This window comes from Salvelinus sp. IW2-2015, linkage group LG16 (genome assembly GCF_002910315.2).
Source record: "Salvelinus sp. IW2-2015 linkage group LG16, ASM291031v2, whole genome shotgun sequence".
In the NCBI taxonomy this organism is placed as follows: Eukaryota; Metazoa; Chordata; class Actinopteri; order Salmoniformes; family Salmonidae; genus Salvelinus; species Salvelinus sp. IW2-2015.
Window position 1 is genome coordinate 5,998,295 of NC_036856.1, and position 16,816 is coordinate 6,015,110.

The 16,816-nt window shown below is 41.7% G+C and overlaps 2 protein-coding genes across 6 annotated transcripts in view; one reads left to right on the forward strand and one right to left on the reverse strand.

Annotated features, from left to right (window-relative positions):
• Positions 1-9,376, forward strand: part of LOC111975307 (LIM/homeobox protein Lhx8-like) — a 15,548-nt gene extending 6,172 nt beyond the window's left edge. For all 3 annotated transcript variants that reach the window (XM_024003516.2, XM_070447473.1, XM_024003517.2), the window contains 2 exons: positions 8,304-8,493; positions 9,200-9,376. In XM_024003516.2, the coding sequence (XP_023859284.1) occupies positions 8,304-8,493; positions 9,200-9,279 (270 nt within the window). In that variant the 3' untranslated portion in view covers positions 9,280-9,376. The remainder of the gene's footprint in view (positions 1-8,303; positions 8,494-9,199) is intronic.
• Positions 9,377-12,707: 3,331 nt separating this feature from the next.
• The window catches only part of LOC111975625 (choline transporter-like protein 5-B), a 57,598-nt gene continuing 53,489 nt past the window's right edge, over positions 12,708-16,816 (reverse strand). For 2 of the 3 annotated variants that reach the window (XM_024004056.2, XM_024004055.2), the window contains 6 exons: positions 16,604-16,707; positions 16,388-16,461; positions 16,202-16,272; positions 15,915-16,003; positions 15,739-15,823; positions 14,963-15,176 (listed from right to left, as the gene is read on the reverse strand). In XM_024004056.2, the coding sequence (XP_023859824.1) occupies positions 15,064-15,176; positions 15,739-15,823; positions 15,915-16,003; positions 16,202-16,272; positions 16,388-16,461; positions 16,604-16,707 (536 nt within the window). In that variant the 3' untranslated portion in view covers positions 14,963-15,063. Of the gene's footprint in view, positions 13,312-14,962; positions 15,177-15,738; positions 15,824-15,914; positions 16,004-16,201; positions 16,273-16,387; positions 16,462-16,603; positions 16,708-16,816 lie in introns of those variants that run through there. The other variant, XM_024004054.3, reaches the window with a different exon arrangement.

Below are 16,816 nucleotides of genomic sequence, written 5' to 3' on the forward strand. Positions count from 1 at the left end.
GTTGAATACTTTCTGAAGGCCAACTGTATGTGGATTGTACTTTGAAATATAATATACTACTGCATTCTGTGGGCCTGCTGGAGGTCATTTTGCAGGCTCTGGCAGTGCCCTCCTTGCACAAAGGCGGAGGTAGGGTCCTGCTGCTGGGTTGTTGCCCTCCTACGGCCTCCTCCACTCTCCTGATGTACTGGCCTGTCTCCTGGTAGCGCCTCCATGCTCTGGACACTACGCTGACAGACACAGCAAACCTTTTTGCCACAGCTCGCATTGATGTGCCATCCTGGATGACTGCACTACCTGAGCCACTTGTGTGGGTTGTAGACTCCGTCTCATTGCTACCAATGGAGTGAGAGCACCGCCAGCATTCAAAAGTGACCAAAACATCACCAGGAAGCATAGGAACTGAGAATGGTCTGTGGTCACCACCTGCAGAACACTCCTTTTTGGGGTGTCTTGCTAATTGCCTATAATTTCCACCTTTTGTCTATTCAATTTGCACAACAGCATGTGAAATTTATTGTCAATCAGTGTTGCTTCCTAAGTGGACAGTTTGATTTCAAGAAGTGTGATTGACTTGGAGTTACATTGTGTTGTTTAAGTGTTCCCCTTTATTTTTTTGAGCAATGTATATATATACATATTGACAAAAAAATAAATCAATTATATAATATGTTTCCAAAGTACAGAAAGTATTCACACCCCTTTACTTTTTCAACATTTTGTTGTGTTAAAAAGTGGGATTAAAATTGATTTAATTGTCATTTTTTGTCAACGATCTACACAAAATATTCTCTGATATCAAAGTGGTAGAAAATATTATAGATATATGTGTATATATATATATATATATATATATATATATATAATATTTCCAAAGTACAATCCACATACAGTGCCTTCAGAAAGTATTCACACCCCTTTACTTTTTCAACATTTTGTTGTTACAAAGTGGGATTAAAATTGATTTAATTGTAATTTTTTGTCAACGATCTACACAAAATACTCTCTGATATCAAAGTGGTAGAAAAATTCTAACATTTGTAAACAATTCATGAAACATAAAACACTAATATATCTTGATTAGATAAGTATTCAACCCCCTGAGTCAATACATGTTAGAATCACCTTTGGCAGCGATTAGAGCTGTGAGTCTTTCTGGGTAAGTCTCTAAGAGCTTTCCACACCTGAATTGTGCAACATTTGCCCTTTATTCTGTTCAAAATTCTTCAAGCTCTGTCAAATTGGTTGTTGATCATTGCTAGAAAACGATTTTCAGATCTTGACATATATTTTCAAGCCGATTTAAGACAAAACTTGAACTCGGCCACTTAGGAACATTCAGTGTCTTTTTGGTAAGTAACTCCAGTGTAGATTTGGCCTGTTTTTTTTAGGTTATTGTCCTGCTGAAAGGTGTCTGGTGGAAAGCAGACTGAACCAGGTTTTCCTCTAGGATTTTGCCTGTCCTTAGCTCCATTCCATTTCTTTTTTATCCTGAAAGACTCTGTAACTGTCTTAAAGTCACCATTGGCCTCATGGTGAAATCCCTGAGTGTTTTCCTTCCTCTCTGGCAACTGAGTTAGGAAGGACACCTGTATCTTTGTAGTGACTGGGTATATTGATACACCATACTAAGTGTAATGAATAACTTTACCATGCTCAAAGGGATATTCAGTGTCTGCTTTTTTTTTTTTTTTTACATATCTACCATCGCCCTTCTGCGATGCTTTGGAAAACCTCCCTGGTCTATGTGATTGAATCTGTGTTTGAAATTCACTGCTCGACTGATGGACCTTAAAGATAATCGTATGTGTGGGGTACAGAGATGAGGTAGTCATTAAAAAAAGTATGTTAAACACTATTCTTGCATACAGAGTGAGTCCAACTTATTATGTGAAACGTTAAGCAAATTTTTACTCCTGAACTTATTAGGCTTGCCATAACAAAGGGGTTGAACACTTATTGACTTTTCAGCTTTGAATTTTTTCTTAATTTGTACAAATTTTTAAAAACATAATTCCACTCTGACACTATGGGGTATTCTGGGTAGGCCACAACAAATCTCAATTTGATCCATTTTAAATTCAGTCTGTAACACAACAAAATGTGGAAGAAGGCAAGGGGTGTGAATACTTTCTGAAGGCACTGTCAGTTCAAAAAAATCAGATTTAGCGTCAGTTCATTGTAGTATAATTTCGTTTTTAGAAGTTTTAAGTAAATACTAATTACGTCATATTTATGTGGTAAAAAACAACACCAAAATTCGAAATATACTTCATTTTATTGACAAACATTTATTCATCCATTGATCCTCAGAGACAAGGACGATGAATATGGCGTAGTTTTCTTTAAGTACCTACCCCACAGCCAGCATTAGCATCACAGATAGTGAAACAATGGGAGTGGTAGTACCTATGGCAGGATGCTTCAAAAAGCATGCCCAAATCCTAAAAGTCACTTCAAACCAAATGTTACAGCAACCCAAATACCCTATCAAGTTCAACATATAGAATATTGGACAATATTATAGGAAGTCTGGTATTTATATAACATTTCCCAAGTAATAACATTTTTTCAGAGAGTAAACACCAATACAGCACTATGTACAGAGCATTCGGAAAGTATTCAGACCCCTTGACTTTTCCACATTTTGTTACATTACAGCCTTATTCTAAAATTGATGAAAGAGTTTCCCCCCTCATCAATCTACACACAATACCCCATAATGACAAAGCAAAATCAGGTTTAGAAATGTTTGCAAATGTATAAAAAATTATAATAATGAAATAACACATTTACAAAAGTATTCAGACCCTTTACTCAGTACTTTGTTGAAGCACCTTTGGCAGCGATTACAGCCTCGAGTCTTCTTGGGTATGACGCTACAAGCTTGGCACACCTGTATTTATGGGTGTTTCTCCCATTCTTCTCTGCAGATCCTCTCAAGCTCTGTCAGGTTGGATGTGGAGTGTCGCTGCACAGCTATTTTCAGGTCTCTCCAGAGATGTTCGATCGGGTTCAATTCCGGGCTCTGGCTGGGCCACTCAAGGACATTCAGAGACTTGTCCCGAAGCCACTCTTGTGTTGTCTTGGCTGTGTGCTTAGGGTCGTTGTCCTGTTGGAAGGTGAACGCTTCGAGCCCAGTCTGAGGTCCTGAGCGCTCTGGGAGATGTGTTTTCATCAAGAATCTCTAATGTACTTTGCTTCGCGTTCATTTTCCCTCAATCCCGAATGGTGGTCCCAGTCCCTTATCTGAAAAACATCCCCACAGCATGATGCTGCCACCGCAATGCTAACCGTAGGGATGGTGCCGGGTTTCCTCCAGAGTGGCGCTTGGCATTCAGGACAAAGAGTTCAATCCTGTATTATATCAGACCAGATAATCTGGTTCCTCATGGTCAAGAGTCTTTTAGGTGCCTTTTGGCAAACTCCAAGAGGCTGTCATGTGCCTTTACTGAGGATTGGCATCCATTTTACAGCTGTACATAAAGGCCTGATTGGTGGAGTGCTGCAGGAGATGGTTGTCCTTCTGGAAGGCACTCCCATCTCCACAGAGGAACTCTGGAGCTCTGTCAGAATGACCATTGGGTTATTGGTCACCTCGACTGACCAAGGCGCTTCTCCTCTGATTGCTCAGTTTTGGCTGGTTGGCCAGCTGTAGGAGAGTCTTGGTGGTTCCAAACTTCTTCAATTTAAGAATGATGGAGGCCACTGTGTTCTTGGGGACCTTCATTGCTGCAGAATTTTTGGTACCCTTCCTCAGATCTGTGCCTCGACAATCCTGTCTCGGAGGTCTATGGACAATTCCTTCGACCTCATGGCTTGGTTTTTGCATGACGTCCTGTCAACTGTGACTTTATATAGACAGGCGTGTGCTTTCCAAATCATGTCCAATCATTGAATTTACCACAGGTGGACTCCAATCAAGTTGTAGAAACATCTCAAGGATGATCAATGGAAACAGGATGCATTGAGATTAATTTTGAGTTCTCATAGCAAAGGGTCTGAAAACTTATGTAAACAAGGTATTTCTGTTTTTTAATTGTAATACATTTTCTAACATTTCTAAAAAACATTTTTTTCTTTGTCATTATGGGMTATTGTGTGTAGATTGATGAGGATTTTTATTTGTATGTAATCCATTTTAGAATAAGACTGTAACGTAACAAAATGTGGAAAAAGTCAAGGGGTCTGAATACTTTCCGAATGCACTGTATACATTTAGAGGGTTGCTGGTTTCTGTGTTACAGTTCTACCAAGTATTCATACCACTGAAATACTTTSATGAGCTGTTTTGACTGCAACTAAGCATATATGTAAGGTGATTTTGATTTTGTACAGTGTCATACATAGTTTTAACTAGGTATAACCATAGGACAGTACATAAGGTGCTCCATATCTGCAGGTGATCTGTCTATCTGGTCAAAATCACTGATACAGGTCCCCCTCCACCCACGGATGATATCGTATGTATAACTGAATATTATGTCTCCAAAGAAACCTGGATACAAAAAAATACTTTTTTTTAGATTTGGCCTAGAATAACTACTTTTCAGAGAAAACACACCAATACAGCTCTGTGTAGATTCACAGTGTTTCTGAGTTCTGTATTGCAGTTCTATCAAATATTTATACCATTGGCAGATTTTTACTGCAAAAAAAACCCCCAAAACTTATTTTGTACACAGTCGTACGAAACGTGGTATAGAAAAGTACAATATCAGGCAAGAGCACATGATGTGCTATATCTCGGCAGATGATCGGTCTATCTGGTCAAAATCAGGTCCCCCCTCCACTCTCTGGTGGGGGAGGGGGATAGTTCCATAAGGGTTCTTTGCGGAGGGATAGGGTTCTACCAATAACATTTTTGATCAGAAGAACCCTTTTCGGAAGTCAAGGGTTCTTTGTACGGCACAGGGTTCTACCAAGAACCTTTAACATATTAAGAACTGGTTTTGGAAGAAAGAAAAAAAGGTTCTTTGATGATTCTTTGGAAGGCAAYAAGGATTATTTCAAATCAAATCAAATGTTATTGGTCACATACAGATGGTTAGCAGATGTTAATGCGAGTGTAGCGAAATGCTTGTGCTTCTGGATGCAGTAATATCTAACAAGTTATCTAACAATTCCCCAACAACTACCTGRGAATGAGAATATGTACAAATAAATATATGGATGAGCGATGACTGAGCAGCATAGGCAAGGTGCAATAGATGGTATAAAATATAATATATATATATGATATGAGAAGTGTAAGATATGTAAACATTAATTAAATTGGCATTATTTAAAGTGGCATTGATAAAAAGTGACCAGTGATTGGTTCTCCATGTAGGCAGCAGCCTCTCTGAGTTAGCGATTACTGTTTAGCACTCTGATGGCCTTGAGATAGAAGCTGTTTTCAGTCTCTCGGCCCCAGCTTTGATGCACTGTATGCGACTCTCGCTTCAGGATGGTAGCGGGGTGAACAGGCAGTGGCTCGAGTGGTTGTTGTCTTTGATGATATTTTTGGCCTTCCTGTGACATCGGGTGCTGTAGGTGTCATGGAGGGCAGGTAGTTTGCACCCGYTGATGCGTTTTGCAGACCACACCACCCTCTGGAGAGCCTTGCGGTTGAGGGCGGAGCAGTTGCCGTACCAGGCTGTGATACAGCCCGACAGGATGCTCTCGATTGTGGATCTGTATAAGTTAGTCAGGGTTTTGGGTGATAAGCTACATTTCTTCAGCCTCCTAAGGTTGAAGAGGTGCTGTTGCGCCTTCTTCACCACACTGTCTGTGTGGGTGGACCATTTTAGTTTGTCGTTGATGTGTACACCGAGGAACCTAAAACMTTCCACTTTCTCCACTGCTGTCCCTTCGATGTGGATAGGGGGGTGCTCCCTCTGCTGTTTCCTGAAGTCCACGATAATCTCCTTTGTTTTGTTGACGTTGAGTGAGAAGTTGTTTTCCTGACACCTGACACCACACTCCGAGTGTCCTCACCTCCTCCCTGTAGGATGTCTCATCGTTGTTGGTAATCCAGCCCACTACTGTTGTGTCGTCTGCAAACTTGATGATTGAGTTGGAGACGTGCAGGGGGCTGAGGGAGGGGASGGGGCTGAGCACGCACCCTTGTGAGGCCCCAGTGTTGAGGGTCAGCGAGGTGGAGATGTTGTTTCCTACTTTCACCACCTGGGGGCGGACCATCAGAAAGTCCAGGACCCGATTGCACAGGGCGGGGTTGAGGCCCAGGGCCTCCAGCTTGATGATGAGCTTCGAGGGTACTATGGTGTTGAATGCTGAGCTGTAGTCAATGAACAGCATTCTTACATAGGTATTCCTTTTGTCCAGATGGGTTAGGGCAGTGTGCAGTGTGATGGCGATTGCATCGTCTGTGGACCTGTTGGGCGGTATGCAAACTGAAGTGGGTCTAGGGTAGCCGGTAAGGTGGAGGTGATATGATCCTTGACTAGTCTCTCAAAGCACTTCATGATGATAGAAGTGAGTGCTACGGGYCGGTAGTCATTTAATTCAGTTATCTTTGCCTTCTTGGGTACAGGAACAATGGTTGCCATCTTGAAGCATGTGGGGACAGCAGACTGGGATAGGGAGCGATTGAATATATCCGTAAACACACCAGCCTGCTGGTCTGRGCATGCTCTGTGGACGCGGCTAGGGAGGCCGTCTGGGCCAGCAGCCCTGCGAGGATTAACACGTTTAAATGTGTTACTCACGTTGGCCACGGAGGGAGGGGGTGGGGGGCACAGTTCTTGTTAGCGGGCCGCGACGGTGGCACTGTATTATCCTCAAAGCGGGCAAAGAAGGAGTTTAGTTTGTCTGGAAGCGTGACGTCTGTGTCAGTGACGTGGCTGGTTTTACTTTTGTAGTCTGTGATTTCCTGTAGACACTGCCACATACGTCTCGTGTCTAAGCCGTTGAATTGCAACTTCATTTGGTCCCTATACCGGCTTTCTGCTTGTTTGATTGCCTTGCGGAGGGAATAACTACACTTTTTATATTCATCCGTATTCCCAGACCTCTTTCCATGGTTAAACGCAGTGGTTAGGGTAGGTTTGGAAGGGAAGAAGGGTTTCACATAGAACCATGAATTATATTTCCCAGCATGCTCTATTGCCGGGAGATTTTCAGAATTGTTTATTTTACTTTGTAAACTGGGTGGTTCAAGCCCTGCATGCTGATTGGCTGAAAGCCGGGGTTTATCAGATCGTATAACATCGGTATGACAACAGTTTTATTTTTACTGCTCTAATTATGTTGGTAACCAGTTTATAATAGCAATAAGGCACCTCATGGGTTTGTGATATATGGCCAATATACCACGGCTAAGTGCTGTGTCTGAGCACTCCGTGTTGCGTCGTACATAAGAACAGCCCTTAGCCTTATTGCTGAAGTAATATCTGTGTTTTTCCATGCACATTGATTGGTTGATTAATTTAATGCTACACAAAGATAAATAACATACCYTTTTCTAAACTAATCCAATCGGMTAGTAATTGGATTTATTGCACCAGTTACTGAGATGGTTGTTACAGTTTAGATGATTGAGYTAGTCTCAGTATTCAATCTTCCCTACCTTGGCAGTCATTCTGAATGCAGGTTGTGGGTGATTAACAAATCCACTTGTTGGATARCCTAACTCTGGCTGGATTCCAATAGGAATTACACATCACTTTGCAAGCCAGCACAATGTGACTTGCWGGCCTGATGTGGCCTGTAAACCAGGGGATTCCTAACACCTCTGTGTTAGGGTATAACTAGGCCCTCAAAGAAAGGCCTTATGACATACAGTACAGTATGTAATGTATTGTCATAAAAAATACAATTTTAAAGGCTAATAAGGCTGGTGGAACCGTTTATAGAGGGTTCTAGGAAGAACTCTCCAAAGATAAATGGGTTCTTGTTAGAACCCTTCATAGAGGGTTCTAGGTAGAACCATATAAAGGGGGTTATTTGAAGAACCCTACATATAGGGTTTTAGAACCCTCTGCAAAGGATTCTACCCAGCACCAAAAAGGGTTCCCCTATGGGGACAAACCGAAGAACCCTGTATGGTTCTACTTAGCACCTTTTTTTCTAAGAGTGTAAAGGCAGAATTAGGTCCTTTTGGCTGGGGTCAAAATTACCCCAAAGGTCCATATTGATACAGAAACGCTAAACAATTATATGGATTTATTAAGAACAAGTTGATTGACACAGTCATGAAAATAAAATGACCCCAGTRGGTAGGTKGTAAGTATGAGGGTTAATMAAGTGTGTCACTATTGAATGCCAGTACTAAAACATGACACTTCTTATATCCAATCCAGGTTTGGTTCCAGAACTGCAGAGCACGCCATAAGAAGCATGTGAGCCCCAACCACTCCTCAGCCACCCCCCTGTCCTCCCTGCAGCCCGGTCGCCACTCCCAGCCCACCCCGGCCCCAGAAGAGCTGCAGTACACAGCCTACGGCACCCCAGAGGGCTCCATGCTCACCGCGCTGCACTCCTACATCGATGGTAAGCTGAGAGATAGCCTGCGAGATAGCTTGCGTCCCAAATGGCACCCTTGTCCCTTTATAATGCACTACCTTTTGGCCCTATGAGCCCTGGTCAAACGTAGTGCACTATAAAGTGAATAGGGTGCCATTTGGGACATACAATAGGCTGCACCAGAGCCATATAGAAAGACATATGAGTATATCTCTMGGCTGCAGTGTGTTTAGCAGTCAAATAGAGTTATAGGAGCAGTAATCTCTTCTGGATAGACTGGAACATAAATGGTATCATTTAAAGTTATYTCTGTCAAAAGACTGTGGGTTGCGATGACTTAAAAAAGGCAGTATTTCCGGTGCTCTGGTTTTCTGKCACTGGTTATTTGGACGTATCAGGATTGGGTGATGGTGGTGCTTAAAGTGGGAGGGGGTATTTCTAGCAATGATTTCAAGCTTAACGTTTCGGAATGGGTCGAGTATCTGACCCAATTACTCAAGATTTTAGTTCTGGTTTTCTGAAATTATAGAAACAGATTTAATAGAAGAGATATTAGGGCTTTGACGAAACATTTGTTTTCAATATGGGATACGTCCCTAATGGCACCATATTCCCTATATAGTGCCTCTACTTTTGACCAGAGCTCTATGTGCCCWATAAGACCAGAGTAGTGCACTATAAAGTAGTGATGGATGTATTATTAGTGTCTCATGCTTGTCCTCTATCTCCACAGTGCACTCCCCTCAGTCTATGCTGTTCCATCCCCTGCTGCCCCCCCACGCCATGAKCTCCCTTCCTGTGACCCACGCCTGAGCCAGACACACACACAGACACGCACACAATTTGCCAGAGCCTCACACACCACCAGGGATCTTCAGTCTAGTAGGTTTCTTCTTAACAAATTAATTAAGTGTAACATTTCATGTGACTTGTCAGTAAGGGTCATGCTAGAAGCCTTATCTGTCTGAAAGGAGCCCCATACACACMTAGGTTGTACAACTGATGTTCAATGCATTTGTCACAACGGTTGATACAGCAGTTTTTTTTCCCCTTCCAAAAATATATACACAATTACTACACAAGTACAATGGTTGAGTAAACATGTTTGCACGTACAAACTCTTTTTTGTACAATACAAATATGAGTTGCATCACAACCATTGTGTCATACTTTAAACATCAGTTGGATAACCGGAGTGTGTACAGAGCTTTGTGTATTTATTGCAAAGTGCCACAGTTTGATGCCGATCTTTTATCTAAGGGGGGAAACTAGACTGCCATTGACAAACCATTGTGAAGTTTATCTTAAATTATGAATTATTTGTACATCAGTATTTAAATTATTGTTGTTTCATGTATTTATTGTATGTGATTAAGAAAATAAATGTTTATTGACAAAACGACTGTATAAAATAGCGACAGTTTCTACTCACAACAACATCAACCAACAGTACCACAATGAAGCAAAGCTAAACGGGAGAAATGGACTCGGTCAACGTCATAAATGTAATGTACATTTTTTGAGAATGATACATGGCATGGAAGGCACCTCCATATACTCAATAAGACACAAATGGTTGATTAGCATCAATTTATAAAAAAACTAAAGCAAACATTCTTGTTATTAAATAATATGCTTATATACAGTCCAAACATTCGTACATACTCACAGTTTAAAATAAAGTATAGATATGCAAAATTCTTTACATAAACAAAAAATTAAAKAAACATCTCTGAACGAAGTTAGGAATCTACCATTGGAGAGAAGATACAGTAGACATACTGTATGCATCAGTCACAGACATGTCAGGCACTCTCTCAGCAAGAGTCTTTTAGCATCCTGTCGCCGTGCTGTTTGTGATCTGTCCATGCGATGTCCTCGAGAGGTAGAGGGGAATGTAAGGCACACACGAACCACATGTCTACTTGTTTACTGTGGTAAACCAAAAGAGTTCACTTCCCAAAGAAGGGAGGGATTCCTCTTATTGATCTCCTCATCTGATTTGTCAAAGGTACAGTGTTCTACCACATGGTGATGGAAATGAATGGGTGAGTAGAAAGATAAATGACTCTACAGACGGTATATTCTTTTYTCATCTTGTACAGTGCCTTCAGAAAGTATTCACACCCCTTGRCTTTTCCACATTTTGTTGTGTTACAGCCTGAATGTAAACTTGATTACATTTAGATTTTGTGTCACTGGCTTACACACAATACCCCATAATGTCAAAGTGGACTTATGTTTTTAGAAATGTTTACAAAAGAATAAAAAATGAAAAGCTGAAATGTCTTGAGTCAATAAGTACTCAACCCCTTATGGCAAAACTAAAGTTCAGGAGTAAAAATGTACTTTAATGACTACCTCATCTCTGTACCAACATTAAATTATCTTGAAGATCCCTCAGTTGAGCAGTGAATTTCAAAACACAGATTCAATTACAAACACCAGGGAGGTTTTCCAATGCRACGCAGAGAAGGGCACCTATTGGTAGATATGTAAAAACAAAAAACAAACAGACATTGAATATCTCTTTTAGCATGGTGCAATTATTCATTACACTTTAGATGGTGTATCAATAAACCCAGTCACTACAAAGATACAGGCGTCCTTCCTAACTCAGTGGCCGGAGAGGAAGGAAACCGCTAGGYATTTCARCATGAGGCCAATYGTGACTTTAAAACAGTTACAGAGTTTAATGGCTGTGATAGGAGAAAACTGAGAATGGATCAACAACATTGTAGTTACTCCACAATACTAACCTAAATGACAGAGTGAAAAGAAGGAAGCCTGTACAGAATAAAAAAATTACAAAACATGCATCCTGTCTGCAATAATTCACTTACAGTACCAGTCAAAAGTTTGGACACACCTACTCATTCCAGGGTTTTTCTTTATTTTGACTATTTTCTACATTGTAGAATAGTAGTGAAGACGTCAAAACTATGAATTAACAGATTGAATCATGTACTAACCCAAAAAGTGTTAAACAAATCAAGATATATTTGATATTCTTCAAAGMAGCCACCCTTTGCCTTGATGACAGCTTTGCACACTCTTGGCATTCTCTCAATTTTTGTTTCACTTACAGATTATTTAGTGTAGATCGTTGACAAAAATTACAATTAAATCCATTTGAATCCCACTTTGTAACACAACAAAATGTGGAAAAAGTCAAGGGGTGTGAATATTGTCTGAAGGCACTGTACATACTATAGCATATGCATAGTCATAGGTTATTGGCATTGTTGCATTAAAGTGGGACTATTCTTTCATGGCAATAACAGGGAGAGAAGAAAGCACAGGCGCCTGTAGTAATCCATTCAGATTATTCTCGGATATGCATTACTTCCATATTTACATGATCATGAAGTTGTGCCCTTACACAGGTCGYATTTCAATAACAAAAATGGTATGGACATGTGCTACTGTACTGTATACCAGTGGAAAAGGATGCTCTATCTCTGATACTGGCAGTGATGCCACTATGGGACAGACGTAGTAATGGCACATTATCTGTCCCCACAGTGCTGCTGCACAAAGAAGGAATGGGACGAAGACCTTAGACCAAAAACCTTGAATGGCATACAAGAAACATAATTTGTAACACTGTGCGATTTATGGTCAATGGAGGCCAGAATCCAATACATACAGGTAAGGGTCCTCGACGCTGCATTCCTGCTGATTTCCGTTGCACTTTGGCACTTACTGAAGCACCTAATMGTAGGGCTATTACATACTTACAATTGGACAAGTTAGAAGGTTGCTACAACGAGACATTAGCACAATGGACAATGTATGGCAAATAGCTTTCTCAATAGGAGAAAATACAAGTTAGTGCTCCAAGGAGCTTGAAGAGCGTAATTATACATGGTAACTACGGACATTTCATGTACAGTATTAACCCAAGCAGCCGTTCACTCAGCTGTCTTGGTGTAACCTTTCTTAAAAGGCCCAGTCCAGTCAACATTCATATTTCCTGTTTTGGTGGGATGGAGTTTTGGCCTGCCTGGTGACATCACCAGGTGACAAATGAGCTAATAGACCAATAAGAACGAGAGTTCCTAACCTCTCTGCCAATAAAAGCTGGTTTCCCCCTCCCGACTCAGACCAGTCCCAGACAGTCCTAGCATAATTCTTGCTTGAGAAATTGCTCTTTTGCTGAGAAGCTATTTTTGTTTCTCTTTGACCACTTTAATTGAAACCACAGTAACGTACTTAATTGTTACCCAGACATGATATCGTGATTAAATACTTCTGTACTGGACCTTTAAGATGTCCACCTTAAGAGTACCATCTTGTGGCTGGTTTGAGTTCCTACATACAGTGACATGGGCCTGCTGACAGGTAGTATGTGGTGCAACCTATTATTATACAAATGTACACTTCGCTGTTCACTCAAGTAAGTGCTTCACAGTACATTGGTAAAACCAAGAACTTYKAGTTGCCTTTAAATGCACGATTTGSCCACAGTTAAGCTAACCGCACTGTTGTCATTGTTCATGGTGATAGTTCGTTAGTACATCCAAGTACTGTAAGGCAAGATAAGACAATTCACATATTATGTCCAAAGAGCATAATAATAATGGTAGCAGGTACAATATGGACCAGGATTAGAATTGTCTGTCTTCCATCTCTACATCATACACAGGTGCCTTCCCCCATCTCCATCACCTCTCCTGCCTCTGTCTCCTCCAGTCACCCTGTATCCGTTCCTCTCTTCTCATCTTCCCCGCTCTCTCTTGTCTTTCCTCCTCTTGCTGTTCTTCTTGTCGAGAATTTGTCTCAGGGTGCTGCTCATGTAGAAGGGTCTGGCAGCAGAGCCGCTGTTCACCTCCAGATCCACCACTAAGGACAGGAACACACAGCCAGTCACATACCACAGACACTATGTTACATACCCCTTAACCTACCATTAAACATTCTCTAACACAGTCATATTCCTCCAAATCTATTTGAGATACCAAACTCATTTTTCAGATACTTACTCTCAAAGCATGGTTTCATAAAATCCACTTGATCCCAACCAAACCATCTTTTATTACCTCAAACCCATTGTTTGACAACAGGTCTTCCCCAAATCCTGTGCAATACCACAAACCCAGTGTCAATGTAAACATTTCATAAACCCTCTGTTTAATACCAATCAAGATATCAATTACCCAAGAGTTGTGCTATAAATGAACCATTCACAAAAACAACCCCCCCCCCCCCAAAAAAAATGGAGTCATTGATACAAAAGAGTTCCGCTGTACAAAAACATTAAAAATCCTCCATACAGATGCGAGTTACAGTACCTAGTATTAAAAACAGCACTACTATTCCATATAAAATGACTAAAAATGGCTTTAACATCCTTTTAGAAACGGTATTTCTTTTAGAAACGGTTCTCGGCGCTAGAATGTAAAACCACAAAACAATAAGAGGAACATTTCTCCCGTGTAGAATTAGGCACGTTTACTAGCAACTGCATTCGGGAATTCCTGAAACGTGTCAGGGTCTATTAAAATCTCATTCTTAGCATCAGSATCCGTGTGTACAAAAAGTCTTCAACCTTCGTCAGCCAAACATCATATCTGTCACTTACAGTATACCAATGATTGTTAAACCAAACAGTCCTACGAGTGTCTGTGACCCTGTAGACTCATGGGTGCGTTCGAGTTTATCTATGTAGCGTTACACATTACGTTTGGAGCAGTGTTCTTGTGCCCAGGACTCTGTAGAAGTATCTGTAWCAGTGTCTATAAATATGGTGGACCAAAAGTGCCTCTTCAACTAATGTTAAGCATAAACAGCCAAAAAAACYATCATGCTTGACAGAAAAGCCACCTCAAGGTTATTTTCCACACTTGAGTGCCTAAAACAGCTCTGGGGTTGGGTAATCCTCCCCCAATCCTAACCTTAACCACTGGTGAGGAAAATGCTATACAGGCCAACCCAAGATCAGCGTCTAAGGGCAACTTCACCTTAAACATGACCTTACATTACAGTACATATAACCGTTGCACAAACACAGTAGTGTCAGAAGGGGGTGCCCTTGTACTGTGTCACCCCACAACTCCATAATGTTTTGACCATCTGAAAAAGTACATCAATTGCATCCGAAATACAGAGATCTCATTTTGCAGTATGTGTGCCTCTTGCTATGTGTTGGGCTAATGGCAATTTCACCCTTGTCTCTCTCTCTCACACACACACACACACACACACGCACGCACACACACACGCACGCACACGTCCACTGTGCTGCTGCAGCGCTCTCTAAGTAAGGCAGAGATCAGCAGTGTCGGCACGGCAGAGAAAGAAAGGGACAGAAGCATGACAGAGAAAAAAGGCAAGTATCAGAAGTATCAACGGCGGTGGCAGCGAGAGGGAGGAAGTTGAATAGACATAACCCCCACCCACATACACCACCCTCTTGGGTCCTGCCATGTCCTGCCAAGGCCTTTCTGGTCAGTCCTGGCCAGTCTGGAGTCCATTAGGCTCTGCTCTAGTATGCTCCAGACCACAAACACTCCCACACAGACGGTGAATGGGCCAGTCCTTCAGTGAGTCAGTGTTCTGGCCTATCACTAGGCAGATGTTCAGTGTGGTGGCCTATCAGGAGGCAGCATAGAGTTTGGAGCCCRGCTCCCTGCGGAGGATTCGGTGCAATTGAGGGGACATGTAAAAGGGCTTGAGGGGCGAGCCGTCATTCCTCTCCAGGTCTTCACCTTAACCGGGCCCCACGGGATAGGAAGCATTGCCACAGAGGAGAAGGAGGAGAGGAGCAGACAACATGTAGGTAGGAAGGCAGAAAGAGAGAATACGAGAGAAAGGAGTTAGCAGAGCCAAACGATTTAGAAAGTCAAGCAGCAAAATTAATTTGGAGAAAAGTTTAGAATGGTTTAAGTCAGCCAAAATGGCCAGTGAATTATAACCATCTAGTTCAGTGATTAGAGTGCAGCCAAGGCAAGGTTTGACAGAGGACATGCAAATAACACAGTCTCCATACAATTCAAAAAGTTTAATAGTCTTCACTAGTTCTTCACTGTAAGAACACGTGATAGAAATCATCAATAATTACAGTGTAAAAAAAATTAAGCTAGAATAACCTTTTGCCTGACTTATTTAAGAAAACGGTCCATCACTAACTTTCTAATAGGGTCATATGACATGGAGAACCTTTCAATTCACCAACAAAGTTCCAACACAGACCCTTGTGTCTTTGTATCATATAAACGCCCTCGCACCCCCAGYCTGGGCTGTATTTAAAGAGATGAATGGTGTACTTACAGAAACAAAGGAATAAGGTGTCCACACACATAGCGTAGACGTTGAAGAAGCCATGGGCGATCAGGTAGGATCCAAAWATRACCGTCTGTCAATGAGAGAAGAGTCGAAGTCCGTGAACACACTTAGCAACAAGCAATGCTAACCCAAACTACATTTGATGTAATGATATTTCTTACCAGCAGGGGGACCCAGTAGTAATTTAGTGATGGCACTTCTTCTTGAATAACTGGTATCTTACGGGTGAAGAAGAAGAACGCTAAAACACCTGGGGGGGGGGGAAATAACAATAGAAAAATGAATGACTAATAACGAGAATAAAAAATAGTGCCTTTCAAAGAGACGCCTGAACTCAAGCATGCACAGTGTCACTGTTTCAAAGTACTCCATCCCTTTGTGTATCGTGACTCATACAGTGGTTAGACATTGTCAACACACCAGCGTGTGGGAAAGARCGGGAACTCACCAACACTCCCTGAAATAAGCACTTTTCCCAAGAAGAGCAGAAAGTCTGTCACCTTGTCCAGCACTGCCACCCTACAGAGGAGAGGAAACTCATTGGAGAAGCCCAGAGGCCCAGAGAGAGACAGTCACCCCCATGACAGACAGACTCACTCTATTCTAACGGAAAGCAAGCTTTACAGTGCCTTACCTCACTACGTTCCTCATCAGGAGGAAGAAAGCATCCTTAGCCGAGGTGCAGAAGTTCTTCCCATATATCGCAATCTGGTGCGAGAAAGTATTCATGATTCCAACAGTTTGCGTAAGATGGTTATCAGAACTGCCTGATCAGCTGTTCGTGAAGAAACTGTATCGAAAGTAAACGTCTGAAAACAAGAGATTTAACTCTGCTCCGTCCCAGACTCACCATGATGTAGGCGTTCCTGTTCATGAACTTGATGAAATGCTCCAGGCACCAGAAGCAGCATTTGAGACAGCAAATCAGGAAGCGGGCAAAAGCATTGTGCGCACCTGAAAAGACATGATGATCATCGTCATGAAATGAAGGTCAAATAAATGTACACCACTGTATATAAACATAGAACAAAAGGCAGTGGGTTTAGTGTGAGCACAAAACCCA